The sequence below is a fragment of the Odontesthes bonariensis genome, chromosome 9 (genome assembly GCF_027942865.1).
Source record: "Odontesthes bonariensis isolate fOdoBon6 chromosome 9, fOdoBon6.hap1, whole genome shotgun sequence".
Lineage (NCBI taxonomy): Eukaryota > Metazoa > Chordata > Actinopteri > Atheriniformes > Atherinopsidae > Odontesthes > Odontesthes bonariensis.
Genome location: NC_134514.1, coordinates 24797193 through 24817010, shown reverse-complemented (window position 1 = coordinate 24817010; position 19818 = coordinate 24797193). Strand labels below are relative to the sequence as shown.

General features: G+C 40.1%; 1 protein-coding gene across 1 annotated transcript in view; it reads left to right on the top strand.

The window, feature by feature from the left end:
* The window catches only part of pcp4b (Purkinje cell protein 4b), a 44862-nt gene extending 25425 nt beyond the window's left edge, over positions 1-19437 (top strand). Inside the window, exons 2-3 of the mRNA XM_075474456.1 lie at positions 4144-4195; positions 18735-19437. Of these exons, the coding sequence (XP_075330571.1) occupies positions 4144-4195; positions 18735-18865 (183 nt within the window). The 3' untranslated portion in view covers positions 18866-19437. The remainder of the gene's footprint in view (positions 1-4143; positions 4196-18734) is intronic.
* The last annotated feature ends 381 nt before the right edge of the window (positions 19438-19818 follow it).

The following is a 19818-nucleotide window of genomic DNA, read 5'->3' as shown; positions in this document are numbered from 1 at the left end:
CGTTAATATCTGGTATGTTGAGCTTCAGCCATCTATAACCCTCAGCAGGATAAAGTGAATGTAGAGGTGGATGTATGAACAGAAATTGGGATTAAAGGGAGGTATTGCTATACAGTTAGGTTTCAGGTATAATGCTCTGCTGCCTTTTCCAAATATCTTGCTTACATCTTAACATCTTGCTCCGAGAAAAACAAAAGAGTGGCAGTCAAATGCCTAAGTTAAGGCTTCAGCACAAAGTGTGCAACTCACTTGGTAACGTCATGGCGTTTTCACACACAATTTATGAGTGGAACTTATTAAAATCCTGCGATAGGGAACCAGGTTTCCATACAACAGTGGGACATTCTTAGCCATTTTCTTGCATACTTGAGTCGAGAGAGAGTTTGACCAGAGACGAGAGCGAACAGCTGCAGCTCCCAGCCGTGGAGATAGAGATGGTGCTAATTGCATTTGAAATTTTCCAAGCTTATTAAATGAAGCAAAGATGTAGGAGCTATAAGAAATCAATTTTAGGGTTTGAAGATATTTCTCCATGTTAATCTTTTTTAAGGGTTCGATAAAAATATTGAGAAGGTGAATTTTATAACATGTACAAGGGCAAACTTCAGCTACAAGTGAAGGTATTATAATTTGCTTGTGCAAGCTGAAGTAGAAAACTACTCCTATTCAGAAAATTCTTCCCATTGCTTCTTAGAGAAGAGGATTGCGATAACCTATCACCACAGACCTTCCTCATTATTTCGTTTCCTTAATCCAGTCTTGCTCCTGTTTTCTGCTCAATGCTTCGTCAAGTACCTCTATCATTCCCTGTGATATCCATTCCCTTTCTGCTTCTGCTGCATATTATGTGCCGTACTATAATATGGTTCTAAGTATAGCTATGCTTAAGCTGTTCACTGTGATGGAGTGTCACACTTGTACTATTCTCTAATGTAATATCTGCTTTCCTCTTACATGTGCTGTCGATACCTCTCAGAACCCAGCACAAAGACCTTTTTCTTTCAATGTAAAATTTGATATTCATGTCTAGATATTTTTAAAAAATATATCAGACTGCTTCTTTTTACATTTTTTTTTTTTAGCAGAAGTAAGAAAGCAATTTACAACATAATATGTCTGGCTGTAGATATTTTATCACGAGGGTAAGCTTTTCAAGCTCTCCTGTGCTTATTGGCTTTTAAAATACATATCGACAAAATCGTGTCACACTAGCAGAAATCTGAATTACATGCATTAACACTGCCCGTCTGTGTTGGTATTTCTCTGGAGATCAGCTTCCCATTTGCAGTTTAATAAGATGAAAGCAAGTATGTTTGGTATATAGGGGTAATATGCTCGGGCAAATAAATGGCTTCGGGGACAGCAAAAGGTGCCATTGAGATAAATGTTGCCGCTTTCGAATGTAGGGGTATAATGATTATGTTATATCAGCTAAGATTGTCCATGTACCATTATGCAGCAACACATCTGCAGTAGTTTGTTGAACAAGAGAGTATACACAGTTCCTGTCTATGTTCTTTAGGTTGCTTAGGCAGCAGGTTTCTTTTGAACAGTCTCATGGTTTAACTTGTTCACTCCATCAGTCTGTAAACTTTAACACATTAAAGTACGTACCTACCTTGCCTTATGATGGGGAGTAAATTTGAATGAGTTTAATTGAGATTAGAAATATTAATATTAATTGATCATAATAATATATAACCAAGAAGAAGTAGCTCCTCTGTGTAAAAATGTAAAAGTGTAAAATTTCAAGAAGTTATTATCACATTCCATCATGAATAGTATATAACATAATCAAAGGATTCATAGAATCCTTCTCTGTACACAAGGGATACTGATGAAAAATTATAGTTAATTGCCATGATCTTTGGGGTCTCAGGTAGCGCTTCATTGAAAACAGACATGATTCTGTCATGCAAATCCCTATATGTGTTCAGGAACACTTTCAGAAATCATATCTTAAATGGTTAAAGCGCCATCATACAAGGCAGAAGCTATATGAGGTCAGTTTAATTGAAATTTGATGAATTAAATTTGAAAATAATGGACGCGACACAAAAAAGAGGAGAGACCGTTCAGCTCTTTATCAGCCCTCAATTTAAAGCCTGTGTCCAGGGCTGCTGCTAAGCTTTTGGGGGCCCTAAGCATAAATGGTCAAGGAGCCCCCCCCCGCCAAACACACACAAAATCTACAGAGTTCCCACTCAAACCTTCGCCTTTTATTTTAAAATTTACATGAAACATACATAATTAAACAAAATGTATATATTAAGAAAAATATATAAAGTAATATAAATATATTAATATATGTAATATACAAAACTTTCTTAACAGCAGCATTACAATATAATATAATAACAACTGCAACTCTACACACGGTCACCAGCATTCGTAGATTTTGTTCGTAACTCCAAACTTTTCGTCAAATCCAATCGCTAACCATGCCTAGGTTGCTGACGTTAGCTGGCAGCAATATCACTGAACGTTAGGTTAGCAAAACAATTACACCAAAAACACGAACATTTCCAGCAAGGGATGCACAAGCGTCATCTCTCCGTTTTCTTTTCTTTCTTTTGTCAGCGCCAGAATCATGTGGCCTTTTACTTGACACTCTAAATCTTCTTCACTGTTAACGGGCATAACTCGGAAAACGTCAGGTAGGAGGATGCACCACCACCTCCGATGCGGTAACTTTGAAGACTGTACCATTCAGGAACCATTGTACCATTTCAGGAAGGTATAGATAAGGTAAACACATCTAATTTGCCGAATCGAGTAATAGGGCACACAATTAAGAAAAACAACACTGGGCCTGTTCAAAACTAATTTATATAATTTCTTTAATGTAATAATATAATAACTATCATGAAATTTTTTTAACAACCTTAATTTTGGGGTCCCCTGCCAGGTACTTGGGGCCCTACGCGCTCTGCGTACTCTGCGTATGCGGAGCGGCGGGCCTGCCTGTGTCTCTGATGGTATGGGGTGCATTAGCGCCTATACTGGAACTGTGGTAATGTGTGGAGAGGCACCATCATTACTGAAAGGTATATGTAGGTATATTATTATTATTAGTATTAGAGCAACATTTGCTCCCATCCAGATGATGTCTTTTTCAGAAAAAGAACAATTTTTTAGCAGGATGCTTCACAAAGGTTAAACATGACTGTCCCAACTTTTTTGAGACATGTTGCCAGTATCGAATTCAAAATGGGCTAATGTTTTTCATGAAATAGTAATTTTTTGAGTTGGGGTTGTATATTATTCTTTGAGTTTATTTATTCATTCAAAATGATCAACTCTGCATAGATCATTTGTTATTTGGCTTATGCTCAACTTAACATTTTCCTTAACATATTAATCAAGCAGCATGGGTAGTACATGGAACCTTTTTCATGAATCCACCCATAGATCCATCCATCCTTTTTCCATACCTGCTTTGTCCATTTTAGTATCACACGGTGATCTGAGCTTCCATCAACTGCCATTTTTTCACTTGATTTAATTTAATTCAATTTCATCAGGCAAGAGGCAGGATACCCTCTGGACAGGTTCCCCTTCCATCACAGGACCCATTTTATTGAACAAATCCTAACAAAGAGAAAAAGAAAGAAAAAACAGCACCGCAGCAGTTGAATATTTTTTTTTATTAAAAAACTTGGATGATCCACATGATGCAGCTTTCAGTACATACTGTTCAGGAGGAAATAGGTCATTTGCTTTGGTTCATGTCAGTACTCATGGGACCTCTGCTCTGTCACAGTACCAAGTCACTTGTAAACAGCAAAACCTCGGGTACTGTGTCACTCCTGATCACACACTGTTTTGTATTTAGGCCTTTTTACTGTCATGCGACTCTCTGCCTGGAGGGTCTCCTCTGCCCCGCCAGTGATGTCAGAATAAAGACCTCCCTGGTATAACGAGTCAGTGGAGGCTTCAGAGAACATGCCAGCACAGTGTGCAGTAGATGTCAGAATAATTAGGAAGTTTAATGTTTAATGAAGCCTAATTACTAAAGGGCACAAAGAGCGGCGTGTTATTGAGAAAAAGTATCCGTTTTTCAACTAAAGCTTGGTGGATTTCATATTTTTGTTGGAAGTAAATGTACCGTATCAACTCTTCTGCTTTGTTATTGTTTTGCAGAGACAAGGATCTGGTGCAGCTGCTGGCAACAACAAGACCTCTGGAGGAGAAGGTAAAACAAAAAGAAAAGAAAGATGTTTGTGATAGCTTATTCAGCAACATTCAAACCAAAAAAACCTTTGCAAAGAGAATGATTGATGTAAGCATAAGTTGCTTTTACTGCTCATCACAACTCATGCATCTGACGTGATTTTTAAATGATTGACAATAACAGGGGCTGAAGGACACACATGCCCATGCAAGCACAGAACCTAACCTCAGGGCTTCCCATCAGTTCCAGTCATGATCTTACAAGAGTTTGGGAAGCATTTCTTCTCCACATCTCAATAATATGTGATAACCGCAGGTTACGATTGTATGATCATGACATTAAACTTGGTAATTATGGGTTATCTGTAATTATAGACATATAGCGCAAATCAACTTGTTTCTGTGATGTATTGAGTTCAGCAGAAGTAATAAACTGTGTTGCCTCACAGTGTTCTCATAAATCACTCGGGAAAGTTTGTTCTGAACTTTAACCGTCTGACTCAGCTGGGTAAAACTATACACCAGGAGACAAAACGGAGACGACCATCAACCTCTGTAAACACGTTTCTGTGATAATTGCTTCCCTCAACGGAGATGGACTGCCTGTATCCATCCAGTCCGTGGGGAAATAAAGATCAGGTCCATGTGCCAAGTGTGTTACAAATCATGTTTAGTGTTGAGCCTCTGTCATTAAACCTATCACAGCAAAGCAAATAAAGTCTTCAACGAGAAAACTGATATGCTCCCTGCTTTCACCGCCCCTAAATCATGAAGTGATTTGATGCGCCCTGCTGACTCAGCACCAGATCACTGTTGTAGATAGAAGCAAGCAAAATGAGCTATTCTTGATATTATAAACAAGTGTTTACTTTATTCAGTAAATGTGTTGATAATTAGTGAGAGAGGACAACTTTGCACTGACGCTCGTGTTAATTTGAGACCTCAACAAATGTTCACACTCCTGTCTTAATGTGTCATTGATAGAAAGATAAAATTATTATTCAAGGGGAAAATTGCGTATGTGATTTTGTCATGCAATTATGATTATTGCAGTTTTGGGGTGCTAAACTCCTAGCTTGTTGTATTAAAAAATGTCCTTTAATGACAGAGAGAATATGTGCTTCCTTTTTTTGTCACATGCTGGGCTGATGCTTTACTCCCAAGTATGACAGATGTGCAACAGTGTAATAATTATTTGGTTTAACACTGAGACCCAAGATTTTATATCTCTTTTTTTAAGACGCAGCATTTTCCCATCTTTTAGAATGTTAAGAAATATTTCTGCATGTGAAAGGTCTGCATAGTTACTCAGCCCCAAACCAAAAAGATGCCTGAAATGCCTCTTTGGCATTTCAGGCATCATGTTATTCAAATATTTGCATAATGCCTGCATTGCCACTAAATTAGTGCCTTTAGCATTGGCATTAAACAAATAATAAGCAGCAATAATTAGCACTAGCTTCACGCGCCACAAATTTTGGACCGGTAAAACTGAACAACGTTCAGTATGAGAATGAGTGTAAAAGTATGTACATTAACTTTCATAGACCCCACATAATGAAATGATGAACCTACAGATGAGCAAAGATGAGCTCGGACTCTGTATGCCAGCATTGAAGTTTATTTTTGTAACTTCTCAGCCGTAAAATACACTGCACCCTAACCTTTTACATCCTTTTGCATCCAGCACATTACGCTCTAGTCAGTCCTTCTAAGTAAAGGTAAGTCAGCTTGTTGTAGAGAATCAGAATGAAAGAAAGCAATCGTTCAGCCCAGGGCGTCAGTAATTTCTAATATCCAGTGTGGTTTTTCTCCAGTGCTTTACACCTGCTATTTACTTTTTCAGAAAGGAAAAAAAGAAAAATGCAAGCTAATAAAAACACAAAGAAAACTAAACTTTTCTGGGCCAACTGCAAATTGTCCTCTAATAGATTATTGATTAGTTTTCCTAAATACTTACAGTAGAAAAGAAAAAAGAAGAAATTAACTTTCTTGACAGAATTTCTTTTTTTTTTGGAGAGCAAACTTCTCAAAACTGATATGACCAATTAGGTATTTTTGTATTTGAGCTTAAAAAGTAAAATACAAAGTTAGAAACAGTGTGAAACCTTGAATGAGAGGAGTGAACAACCTACACCCGGATTTAATCTAAAATGGCAGCACTGAAGCTCTCACTCCCATATTGTTACACACAGTACAAATATGTCTGATAATTTTGAAAGATTTAAAGCAGTGATATACAGTATATTGTTGGTTTGATTTTTTTGTTTTTTCCATTTGCCTATTTTTTATATCTGTTTACCAGACCTAGATTTTTTTTTAAATTAGTTTTTTATCAAATTGTCCACCTCAAAACGTGTTTAAAAAGTTCTGCAAACTTTCTGTCATGTAGATGTGAGTTAAACAGCCCGTATCCTGCGCGGAAAGAGTGTCGCTCCTGTTTGAAAAAGAATAATAAATCACCTTATTTAGCAAAGTCACCGTTCAGCCACATTATTCGCCAGTGGCAATTAATGGGATCCTGATTATCTCAACTACTTGAAACATTGTGATGAAGGAGACCAATTTTTCACTACTTGTAAAATTCAGCTCTGCCTTTCTACTTACTTGAAAGAAAGAGTGAAAGAGACTGCATAGCCTGCAGTACACAAACACAAAGTGCTGCTTTGTTGCGTGACCTTGAAAATAAATTTGTAGCCTGTAAAAGCTGCTTTCCCAGCGTGACTCTTAATGCAGGAAGACATGGAGAGCACACGCTCTGAAAGTGGAAGAGGAGAGAGAAAAGCTGCTATTGACTCTCGCCCACTCCGCATCCCCCCGGCGCACAGCTGAACACGGTCTTTAGAGACAACCTCACATGCTCAAGGACAGCCACAAACAGATGTTTTGATATTCAGAGGAACTTAATTTGAACTTGGTGGATATAAGTACATACAGCTGTTACCCTCAATAATGCAGCAAAGGCTGATATCAGCAGTTACAGGGAAGTTGGAGGGTGAAGTCTTACCTGTAAAGATAACTGAACAAGTTTGAAGGTTTATCAAGTGGATACAACTGACTCAAGCAGTGTGTGTGCAGGAGGCTTTGCAGCGTCCTGCATATGTTTAGCTCAAGACAGAATACATACTTAACAGGAGACACTCAGTCAAGGGACAGCCTGGATGAAAAAGAATACAAACTTATGTAAATTAAAGAAAACATGTTTTTGTGTGATAACAGTTTTGTGTAAATACCAAATCACAGTGCAAAAATGCACTATACAATTAAATGTCCTGTATTCAAAGAGTACTGCAACAGTCAGCTTAAACTAAATTTGGAAAAACTATAGTACCGTTTTTGCAAAATATCCCCTTTGCAAGGATTATATTGCTGTACCGTATGTACTGTAGAACAATTTTGGATTACTATTGCATGTTAAAGCTGTGTGAAATGGAGTATATTCTACTTCTGCAGTTTGAATTCTCAGATGGCAACTTGTGCCTTTGTTGATTTAAATTGCAGACGGCCTTGATTCAAAGCAGGCTTATAAAAGCGACATATTTGTTCTGGCATGTTTAGCCCATTCAATCTTTGGTGACTGTCCTGATCTGGTTGATGCTCAAGCTGTCAACCAGTATAGTTTACTGGATTTTTATAAACACATTCTCATTCCCAGCTGGCTATCTACTGCCCTTTGGTCAAGAGTACCCCAAGATGCATATTGTCAGTAAGCCTTCCGCAGCAGTTAGTGACACACTGGCAGCATCAATAGGAAATGGCATCAGGAAAATTTTATTCTGAAATCAAAAACACTTTATTAAGAGTAGCAAAGTATCATGATTAGGCGTTAATAGGCTACAACAACAACAACATACATTTCAGCGTAGAAATCTTCTCCGACATTCCTCATATGTTGCCATGACAACCTGTCCCAGAACTGGTACATTACTGGCTCAAGAAACCCCACTTTTGTGGCACCCTGTGTGTTGAAAACCAATGCAGCAGGCACCTAACCAAGCATAAGTATGTTGCGAGTGGAAAATTGTCGAATCTTTATTCGTAATCATATTGACTGCTTCGCTCCTTCTCTTTCGTCATCAAGCATCATTTTCTGCACAAAATATTAAAAGGTGTATGTTTCACATTTCTCCTGCTGGTTCATGATTTCACAAATCTGCAGAAAGAGCCACATTTTGAAAAATTGTACAGTCAAAAAAAAAAGTCAGTGTAAACATTATACTGTAATTGTTTAGAAGATGGAAAGTCCTAGCAGGAAATCAGTATACATTACGTAAAAATATGAGCCCTGTGAGCACATGCTTTTCACCGGCCTGTTTGGAACAACTGGCCTCTTTTTCCATGCTGGTCATAGTTTTCCCAATCACAGACTATTTTACTGCTATCATAGTTTATCAAAAATATTATTTTCAGGGTGCGTCAGATCATATAAGCTGATTATTGGGTTGTGATCTATGAGTCTTAGCTGTTGAATGAAGTACAACATGTCCCTCTGAAATGTCCATGGTTCGCTATAGTTTGCGGTATTTAATGACAGTAAAACCTAGTGCTCGTCTGTGACATTGGTTGACTTGGTTGTAGCCCAGATGTTGGGCATTTGCCAAATGCCCCATTTCTACACTGACCTTTATATCACACACTGCCACTGTCACTGCAACAGCTGCTCGGACAGCTTTACATCATGATGCACCAAGAAACCACGCTGTCTGCAACATGAAAGGATAAACACATGATAATCCTTTGGTAAGACGCTGTCACGCTGGATATTCTTTTTAATTTGGGACATGACAGATGAAAAATAAAAAACCTGCTCAGCTTCTTAATGTAAAAGTTAAGCAATCAGAGCATTGTTGAAAAGCACTGCGGAAAGTGCTACATCAACAGCCCATCCCCCCTCATTGAAGGCATAATTTCAAATAGGCTCACCTCAGAGATCAAAGTCATCCTTTTATAATTAGTTTTGGACAAGCTATAAAAGTAACGATGACCCATTTTCTTCATTTTTAATTAGCTTCGCTGAACTAAATCATTGCAGTAATGAATTTTTCCTATTCTGTCATATACTGTTGGTAAACGCGCACCTCATCGCGGTCTTAGAAACATTCAAACGCTGGGAAGAGCTGAAAACGCATTTCCTTTTCCAGCTCTTTGAACATCCCACATTTTTTGCTTCCTCTTTGCAAATCTGTTCCACACGTCCAAGTAAGTTACAGGTTTTTCCAAAGAAAAAAAGAAGTTGAACCAAAGAGAAATTCCACAGAAAACTCACAGTGCCAGTCAATGCACAACCAGCTCTTTATGTGTGTGCATTGATTATTGTGGTCTATCTTACACTCCGCTGCCTCTCTGGAGTTCTAAGGCTACAGGGCTGTTGAAATTTTCTTTACTTTTACACTCTGACTTTCAGGTATAGACAGAATAACTGGTAGGTTCACTGCACACACGTTAACACACACACTCCTATGCACAGATACAAATGTAATATTTCTTTGTATATGCACAGTGCATATTTGCACAAGCAAACACCCATATCTGTTACATCGTATGCATGTCCCACCTGGTTGATGTACTACCTATTATTTCCACTGTGTTATAGCAATAATTTCCATAAAGGTTTGTATTGCGGTTTAGTGCGTCAAAATTTAAAAGCAACTGTCAGGAGTATTACTTTTTACAAATCCAAATATTTCTCAATACATACATGAAGTGATACAACAAGAAGCCAAACCCATCGGTGATGTGCAGGACACATGTGTTGAAGTGTGGATCTGTGGAAAGCAGAACTTTGCAAAAAACTGGCCTCGCCATTCAATAGAGTCACATCTTTCTTGCCAGAATCTATTCACTTCTTTGCATTTCCTACATTTTTTGGATAAATTCTTACTCAACAGACTGCATTTTTGAAACCTAATGGAAAATTCAACCAAATGTTTAAACTAAAAAAAGAATTGCCCTCAACTTACTTGTATTCTTTCTCAAACAAATAAAGTGCTCAAAGTAATCAAAAATATCATTTTTTGTACAGATGAAATCAAACTTAGATTAATTGCAGTGTATTTAATTTAATATAAGACGAAAGGCAAGAGAAAGGCTGCTGTTTCATGCTTTCTCAAGCTTAGTTTCTGTTTTTTCGTCTTTGCTGGCTTGAAATTGCACATGTTCAGTCAAATGTCGTTTCAGGTGTCTTAAGTTTATGGCTGTGATTGTGATGGATGTTCCTCCATTGCTTTATTTAGGGTTGCTATTACAAGGCTCAATGCCACTGAGTTACTGGGGGCAGCAGATGTAAAATTGCCCTATAGGACACCCCCTTTTACGAAGCTATTGCATCAGGAGTTGTCACAAATTCCTTTTGTGTCACTAATTTATTTTGTGTAAACAGGCTTCATTGTCATTTCTCATATCCATCCATCCATTTTAATGCCCGCTTAACCGTATTTCTGTTTGTGGGGGGGGGCTGGAGCCTGTCCCAGCTGCCACTGGGGAGAGACAGGGTGCAGACAGTCCCAAGGCCAGCACAGAGACGAACGAAACAGCCTATAGTCAATTTAGAATCACTGATTTAGTACCCAGAGAGAACACGCACACACCGCCACCGCCAATGCAGCCCCCCGTAAACCATGTATCGACCTAATTTAGTATGTAGATGCATGCTTTGTAAATGCAAGTGGACACGGTTCAATCGTATGTTGGAGTTAGCCACAAGCTAGTTGCCATATGGAAGCCATATGGATGAGATCACTTTATTGAAACTATGTGTTGATTGTGTGATGAAATCTCCCATAACACTCTGTTTAAAGGGGCCATATCACTTTACCTCCCTCCCTTATAGAATCGGGATGCACTTACCCTTGGCATGAACGCACAAAATGGAGGGATATGTCTAAGTCGTAGGGGCAAGAGGTGAAATGGGACTGAGCCTAATTCTCATAAAGTTGGTCTCAGGATTACAACAATTACAGATTGGATGGCTGAAATTGTCTTTCCACAACTAATTCCTGTCCCACCTATTTGTTTTAACAAATCACTGCAGAACTTGCGAGAACACATGACCGCTAGAACGTCTAGAGTTTAGAACGTCAGATAAAATTTGATCTTTTTAGCAGTTGAAACCGGATTTCCCCATGCAAGAAGGCTTCTCTACAAGTCTTCAGTAATAGCAGCTGTGAAAGGGCTGTCAGTCTGTCGCAGTAGTTGTCAGGTATTTCATTGTCACCTCTGAAATTAAAGCCTCATTTCTGCCCACTATAATTACTAAGTGCTAAAAAAAAGTTGCTTTCTGAAAAAAGATTAGAAGCATAGAATAAAGAAAAGCATGATATTTTTCTTTACTTGTAGCATCAGAGGAGAATGTACAACGTCCCCTCCTTTTTTAAAGACAGCTTGTCTAAACTTTTCTGACCCATTTGTTTTTCTTTTTAGTCTCTCAGCCGACATACATAAAGAGCTGATTTTGCGATCCCAAAGTGCAACATTTTAATCTCGGGTAGATGTTCATACCCTGTGTAAAACATTGAAATACTTTCAGTCACTTTACTTTCCACAAGGTCTAAAAGTCCTTCTTTTATACGTGCTGTCACCCGCTCACACAGATCCCTCGCTTTGCTCAACTGGATTTAATCAATAAGACGTCCCAACTTTCACTGGGCTTCAGAGAGGCTTTTAAAAGACATTTGGAAAACCAACCAACCGAGAATGGTCTTATTGTGTCACTTATAAATCCATTCCATCTAAACTATAGATAAAGCAGCATGCTGTTAAGTCATATCACAAAAAAAGTTCATCTCCTGAGAATTAGAACTGGTGGAATATGAGCTTTGAATTCAGGAGCCAGAACATATCAGAACACAATTCTTTTTCTTTTTTTTTTCCCTTGCAGAAAACACTTTCAAGATGATCCGCAATGGCACCCAGGAAGGGGATATTACTCATTTGTTGAAGACAGGGACACTGAAAGTGCTGTCAGATGTAATAGACTTGATAATCCATTGTGTGTGTGTGCATGTAGAGGAGACAAATCCTCAAACAGAGAACCATCCATCCCTATCACATTCAGCCACTGCATCCAGTTTGGCAAAAATCTTCTGTTCTTATCAAGACTTATGTCTGACTCCTCAGAATTAGGACTTCAAACATGTACAGCACACACATAATTGAAATCTAAACTGAAATTGGTGACAGTGATGTAGTAAAAAGAAGGTTAGTAACTTCTTTTAGCACTTATTAATATAATTGATCTTTGATAGACACTGTATTTTACCAGCATTATACAGATTTTTGTTGTTTAATCTATAGTTTAGACTAATTTAGTTTAGACTCTGTAGTCACAGATTGAAAAAGGAAAATACAGAAGAAAACAAAAAAACAATTGAAAATGTGGCATCATAACTGCTGCAAGTTCGAGACCAAGTATCTAAAGGCAGACCGATGAGAAGACAGGTCAGATCAGTTCATTGACTTTAATAATAAGAGCAGAGACTCAAGCTTACCTGCTTGGAGTAAGCAACAACACGCTGTGGTTGAACAAAGCTTATGAGCTGGAAATACGAGGTACACAGAGGGAGGGAGTAGTAGTAGTAGAAGCATTAGTACATATTAGCGCACTCGTTTCGTAGCAAGTTGATGCTTTATGCCTGATAAAGGTGTAAAATATCATATACTTGAACTTTGAAAAAAAAAAAAAGAGTCCTCATTAAAACTCAAAAATTCAATTGATGCACTAACAAAAGCATGCCACAACAGGTACTTTGCTCATTTTCTCTGTTCTGTTGCAAACTTAAAAGCAGCTATGATGCATGACGGCATGTAGGCTATATTACTCTGTCAACAAACTCGTGTCAACAAATAGCAGTCGCATGTCAAAAATCTCAGTTGTTTTTTCTCTCTCATCTATATATCAACACTGAGAACTCCATTTCAGAATTTCTTTAAGGGCGTTTTCCAAAGGGTTCATTTTCAGTGATCAACACATGGACTTGACTGTTTTCTAAAAGTGATGCTCCCCTGCTGGTCCTGCTGGCTTTCTGACCATTACCGCCCACTCTCGCACGCTCTGACAATTCACACGATAGTTCCACTGATCTGTTGAACATTAATAATAGAGAAAAAGAGATTCAGCTTTGCTTTTGTACTGGAAAGCTCTGCTTTAGTCTTTTTCTAAACTTCATTTTATGACTCTGTCATTGTCTTTAAATCCACAGATCTGGTGTCACACGGAAACCAACACTTTGTTCATTTGTTATAGTCCTTTTTCATTTATTTATATTGAGTACTTGTGGACCTGTGGGTCCTTGAACTATCTTCTAGATGAAAGGCCAAAATGTGTAAAAGCTATATATTTCCGGTGTGCAAGTGAAGGAAGTCCAAGGGCATCTTGTGGACGAATAGGGAAAATCAGTGACTGGCTTGTAATTCCTTCCAAGACAGGCACAGAGGTAGCACAGGGCTGGTTCAGACACAGTGCTGAAACTGATTTGCTTAAGGTAATTAACATCCTGAGTTTATTTTTCATGCTTTACAATCATTGTCTCATTCATGGCTGTGTAGCTCCATCCATCCATCCATTATCTTCCGCTGGTCTGGGGATCGGGTCGCGGGGGCAGCAGCTTAAGCAAAGAGACCCAGACGTCCCTGTCCCCGGCCACTTCCTCCAGCTCTTCTTGGGGGACCCCGAGGCGTTCCCAGGCCAGCCGAGAAACATAGTCTCTCCAACGTGTCCTGGGTCTTCCCCGGGGCCTCCTCCCAGTGGGACGGGCCCGGAACACCTCACCAGGGAGGCGTCCAGGAGGCATTCTCACCAGATGCCCGAGCCACCTCATCTGACTCCTCTCGATGCGGAGGAGCAGCGGTTCTACTCCGAGCCCCTCCCGGATGACCGAGCTTCTCACCCTATCTCTAAGGGAGAGCCCAGACACCCTGCGGAGGAAACTCATTTCGGCCGCTTGTATTCGCGATCTCGTTCTTTCGGTCACTACCCACAGCTCGTGACCATAGGTGAGGGTAGGAACATAGATTGAGCGGTAAATCGAGAGCTTCGCCTTCTGGCTGAGCTCCTTCTTCACCACGACGGGCCGGTGCAGAGCCCGCATCACTGCAGACGCCGCACCGATCCGTCTGTCAATCTCCTGTTCCATTCGTCCCTCACTCGTGAACAAGACCCCGAGATACTTGAACTCCTCCACTTGGGGAAGGATCTCATTCCCGACCCGGAGAGAGCATTCCACCCTTTTCCGGCCGAAGACCATGGTCTCAGATTTGGAGGTGCTGATGGTCATCCCAGCCGCTTCACACTCGGCTGCGAACCGCTCCAGTGAGAGCTGGAGGTCACGGCCTGACGACGCCAACAGAACCACATCGTCCGCAAAAAGCAGAGACCCGATTCTGAGGTCGCCAAACCGGACCCCCTCAACGCCCTGGCTGCGCCTAGAAATTCTGTCCATAAAAATTATGAACAGAATCGGTGACAAAGGGCAGCCCTGACGGAGTCCAACCCTCACAGGAAACATGTCCGACTTACTGCCGGCAATGCGGACCAAACTCTGACACCGGTCATACAGAGACCGGACAGCCCATATCAAGGAGTCCGGCACTCCATACTCCCGGAGCACCCCCCACAAGAGTCCCCGAGGGACACGGTCGAACGCCTTCTCCAAGTCCACAAAACACATGTAGACCGGTTGGGCAAACTCCCATGCTCCCTCCAGGATCCTGCGTAGGGTATAGAGCTGGTCCACTGTTCCACGGCCAGGACAAAAACCACACTGCACCTCCTGAATCCGAGATTCGACTATCCGGCGGATCCTCCTCTCCAGTACCCCCGAAAAGACCTTACCAGGGAGGCTGAGGAGTGTGATCCCCCTATAGTTGGAACACACCCTCCGGTCCCCCTTTTTAAAGAGGGGGACCACCACCTCGATCTGCCAGTCCAGAGGCACTGCCCCCGATGTCCACGCGATGCTGCAGAGGCGTGTCAACCAAGACAGCCCCACAACATCCAGAGCCTTGAGGAACTCAGGACGGACCTCATCCACCCCCGGGGCCTTGCCACCGAGGAGTTTTTTGACCACCTCGGCAACCTCAGCCCCAGAAATGGGAGGCCCCACGTCCGAGCTCCCCAACTCTGCTTCCTCATCGGAAGGCGTGTCGGTAGGATTGAGGAGGCCTTCGAAGTATTCCCCCCACCGACTCACGACGTCCCTAGTTGAAGTCAGCAGAGCCCCGCCCTCACCATACACGGTGTTGACGGTGCATCGCTTCCCCCCTCTGAGCCGCCGGATGGTGGACCAGAATGCTGCTGTAGTTTTGTTTTTAGGATTTTTACATAACGGACTTGATGAAAGCGATAAGACATCACCAAGAATTAATTGGTTCTTATTGGTATCAATGCACTTTTTCTATAAGAAATCTAGAATTTCTCATATAAGGCATACAGTAATACTGAACTTGAGATAGTTGCTAAGCTGGATGTGTTTGGCATAATCATATTAACCTATAACTTCAGGCTGTAATTGGAAATAATTGATCAGTACAATCACAATTCGGAGTTTAATAGTCTGCAAATTATATAGTGTAAGTAGTGCAGTGAAAGCACTACTTACAAGCAGTAACTTCTCAATTTTCAAACAGATTTGACCTTAGAGCTAGTGTACTTTTCTGATTTACAAATGTCACCACTGCTGCAAATTCCCTCCCCACAGTAACCCCTTTCTTACGTTCTCTGTTTATGTGTAAGGTGACATCAGTAAGATTTTGGCCATTTTCAACAGCGACCAAATGATTTTTTTGCAGTTTTATGACTTTTTATAAACAAAAACCTGTGTGGATTCACCACCAGGTTCAACCAAAGGAAGAATGTTGACCATTTGTTATAGTCAGTCTTGACACACAATTGCCTCAGATTGACATTAAGAACTCTTGGCTCTTTTGGTACTTTACAGTACTGTGCATGTTTCCAGTTAAAATCACAATAGTCCTTTAAACACTATCCTCCATTGCATTCACTGACTAGTGAGACGTCTGTTTGAAAAAATGTCACCCTGCTTTTAGAGCATAGATTGTGAACATGTCTGGGTTTGACGCAGCAGACAGCTGAGGTAATGACTCAATAGCTAATGCTGCAGGGATGAAAACTACAGGCACTAGTGCATTGGAAAATTCAATATCAATTAATGCAGGATTCAAAGCTTAGCTTGACACAGCAGTTAGTGTTCCTCCTTGAACAGCAGAAGAGAGGTACTCAAGCTCAGCCCTGAGGGAACCCGAGGATTAGCTGCACAGTCAATACACGAGTCGCCTCTTTGCTTCTCTACTCGTCTGTCATGTCTTTCTCTACAGTAAGCTCTGCTGATCAAACTCAAGCAGATCAATTCTTTGCAAGACCATTGTAAGGCATTGAAAAAATGGGATAAACTGCATCTTGAGCTTTGTTGAGAAATGGTTATTTCTCAAGGAAAACGGAAAAAGTTGTATACTTCCTATGATTTAATCGTAGTGCAAGAATCACAATTTTCATGGGGCCGAAGAAGCATGATCGTGCTATTCACAAGCTGTTGCTGACAGGACAGAGCAGCATTCCAACCATCTTGAATAAATGTTAGCTTGTCACGGCCTCTCAGAGTCCTGACTGGCCCTGTTTCAGTACAGCAGCTGTTAATGTTGCTGTTGAGCAGCTGTTGATGTTCGCTCCTGGGGGGCGGAAGGCATGTTCCTGTGAAGAAATTATAGCAGCAGACACATTTTCAATCAATAAAACTCATCTGTAACACAGCAACTTAGTACTTTGATTAGTCAGATCGTTTACTCGTGAATTTCCAATTTGTCATGTTTACAACCATTTGACAAGTGATGATGATATGTCAACGAAACTAAATTAAGGAGTATTAATGCAAATGCTTGCAGTCCCTATAAGACATGATTCAAGGGTAATAAAGCAAATACAGTCATTTGAAAAAAGAGTACTCCCTCCTTTAATTATTGTATATTTTACATATTCTAATATTATGATAATATACAATATTACATATTTGGGCAAATTTAAAAAAATTAATAGGTCCTTTAGTATTTTAACACCTTTAATCAGCATGACAACATGAATTTAAAGCCTTTTAGCCGATGGCATTCCTCACTGTCATCAGGTTTAGAATTTCCATTGTTTTTAAGATAAGACTTTTAGGTATTTTGCAATGCTCAGAGAAATAGCCAAATAGTCAGACTCACTAAATATTAAAATGTTAAAGTTCATGACAGTGAAATTATTTGAACAAACCGCAGGACTAATGGAACAATGTCCTTTGGACAGACAAGGCCAAAGTGGAGATGTTTGGTCATAGCAGCACATTTGGAGAAAACCAAACACAGAATATCAGTACAAACACCTCATACAAGCACAGTTAAGGAGGGCTGATGCTTTGGGTTTGTTTTGTAGCAACAGGACCTGGACACCTCGCATTCACTGAGTCAAACTCCTCTGTATACCAAAGTATTCTAGAGTTGTTTGTGAGGCCATCTGTCTGACAACTAAAACTTGGCTGGAATTGGCTCATGCAACATGACAATGATCCAAGCACAGCAGCAAATGTATGTCTGAAAAAGAAAATAATCCAGGTGTTGCAGTGGTTCAGTCAAAGAATACATCTCATGACTGAAATACTATGATGGGACCTTTAGAGAGCTGCGCTTAAACGAATACCTGCAAACCTCAATGAACTGAAACAACATGTAAGGAGGACTCAGTCCAAATTCCATATGATCTAGTTGTTTATTAAAGACTAACAGGGTGCAACACAGCGTGGTACTTAATTGACCAGGAGATAAAGAACACTCCTCTTCATTAATGCGTGATAAACCCAGCTTGAATCAGATTCTACTGGGATTACAGTTGTGTCCTCTTTGCCAGTGTTGGCTGAGCTCCAGAGAGGATTAAGAACTGATGATCAGTTTACGCTTTGTCCTTTAACCTGAGAAACAACTACCCTATAGGAACTCTCTACTGTTCCAAAGAAGGTTGAGGGTTATGCAGAGTACTAGTGGACAATTTGCCATCTAACACGATGCTGGTAGTTTAATCTGATTGTATTGATCTTGAAATACAGTATGAGTGAATTAATGTTTATAGTGTTTGAATAGAACTGGACTGAAACACTGCAGTACTTGAAATCATACGGTATATCAGTACTGACAAGTGTATTGTAAATGTTCCTCCCCTGATAATTCTGAAAAAGTGTTGCTTTTCCCCAGTAAAGGCATACATGTAAAACTGATTTAACTGATATAATTCACAAGTTAGTTTAAAATAAATGTCAGCATGATGAGAAGAGACCTGTTTCCAGCAGATAATTGTGCTCTACAGTAATGTACACCAGTTTGTTTTTACATCTTAGTATTACTTTAGCCTCCGTCTCATGCACAGGCTCCAACATGAGGAGACATTAAACATTTGACCTTTCTTCATGGTTGCTAAGCACTAAGCACTTTTTCCCCCACAAAAATCATTTCATTTGTATTGAGCGTTATAGCCACGCTTTTCACACCACAGTGACCTTTTTTTTTTTTTTTTTCACCCCCAGATGCTTCTAAGACAGACGTCCCAGAGGATTTTGACATTGACATGGAGGACCCGGAGACCGAAAAGGCAGCGGTCGCAATCCAGTCCCAGTTCAGGAAGTTCCAGAAGAAGAAGCGCACTGAGAAGTCTTAGTGAGCACCATGTTGCTCTGTTACTGTGTGTGTAGGGCGTGCAGGTGGAGGCGACGGCACAGTGACGACGGTGTGACATTTGCATGTATACAAATTCATACCTGTTGAAACTCCAGGGGTTTTGATGGGATTGTGGGCGGGGGGGATGTAATAGCCTGTTAATCATATGACATGTCTGTGAATTCTCACTCTCCTATTACCATAATTACTATTATTTATTATTTCGACTACTGTATCAATAAAAAGCAGAAAGAGCTAACAGGATCTTGTTTCTATCCTGCCATATATGTTCCACATATCATGAAGTCTAGTTGGTGTTTGTGTTAGAATATGTTTTTGTACTTGTCCCCACAATTACCTCTTTATCATCCCTTTCTGTACTGCTAAAGACTACGTTTCCCCATAAGCATCCTTATTTTGTGAGTAGATGGAGTGAGAACTGATGTTAGAGTAAAGGCTGTTTTTAGGAACTTTAGCCTGGAGCTTTCCATTCACCCAGAAATATTTTTTCTTTAACTGCATGGTACTATCAAAGCTGTGTATCAGTGTAGATTGAATAAATAAAAACTATGTGTGGAAACTGTGTGAATTGCATGAAAATACCTGTCAAACACGCAGGCCACTTGTGGCTGCTGAATTGCTGCAGTTTTCAGAGGGACTCACTATATTCTGATGACTAATCTATAAATAGAAACTCTTCTCAATGAGTTTGGCTGAATCTATTCCCTTCTCAGCTTGATGACCTACTCCATGTGGAGCCAGGCTAACTGAGTGACTGATTCCCACTGAGCTCACCTCAGCTCTAGGCACTCAGCAATATACTCCCGATAAAATTTTGTATTAAGTTCAGGACTGTGCAGAAAACGTTTCACCAGGATAATTTGAAAAGATTATTTCTGTCTCTTCTGAGCTCAAAATAGAAAATCATGTAAAAAAAAAAAAGCGAAAAACAAA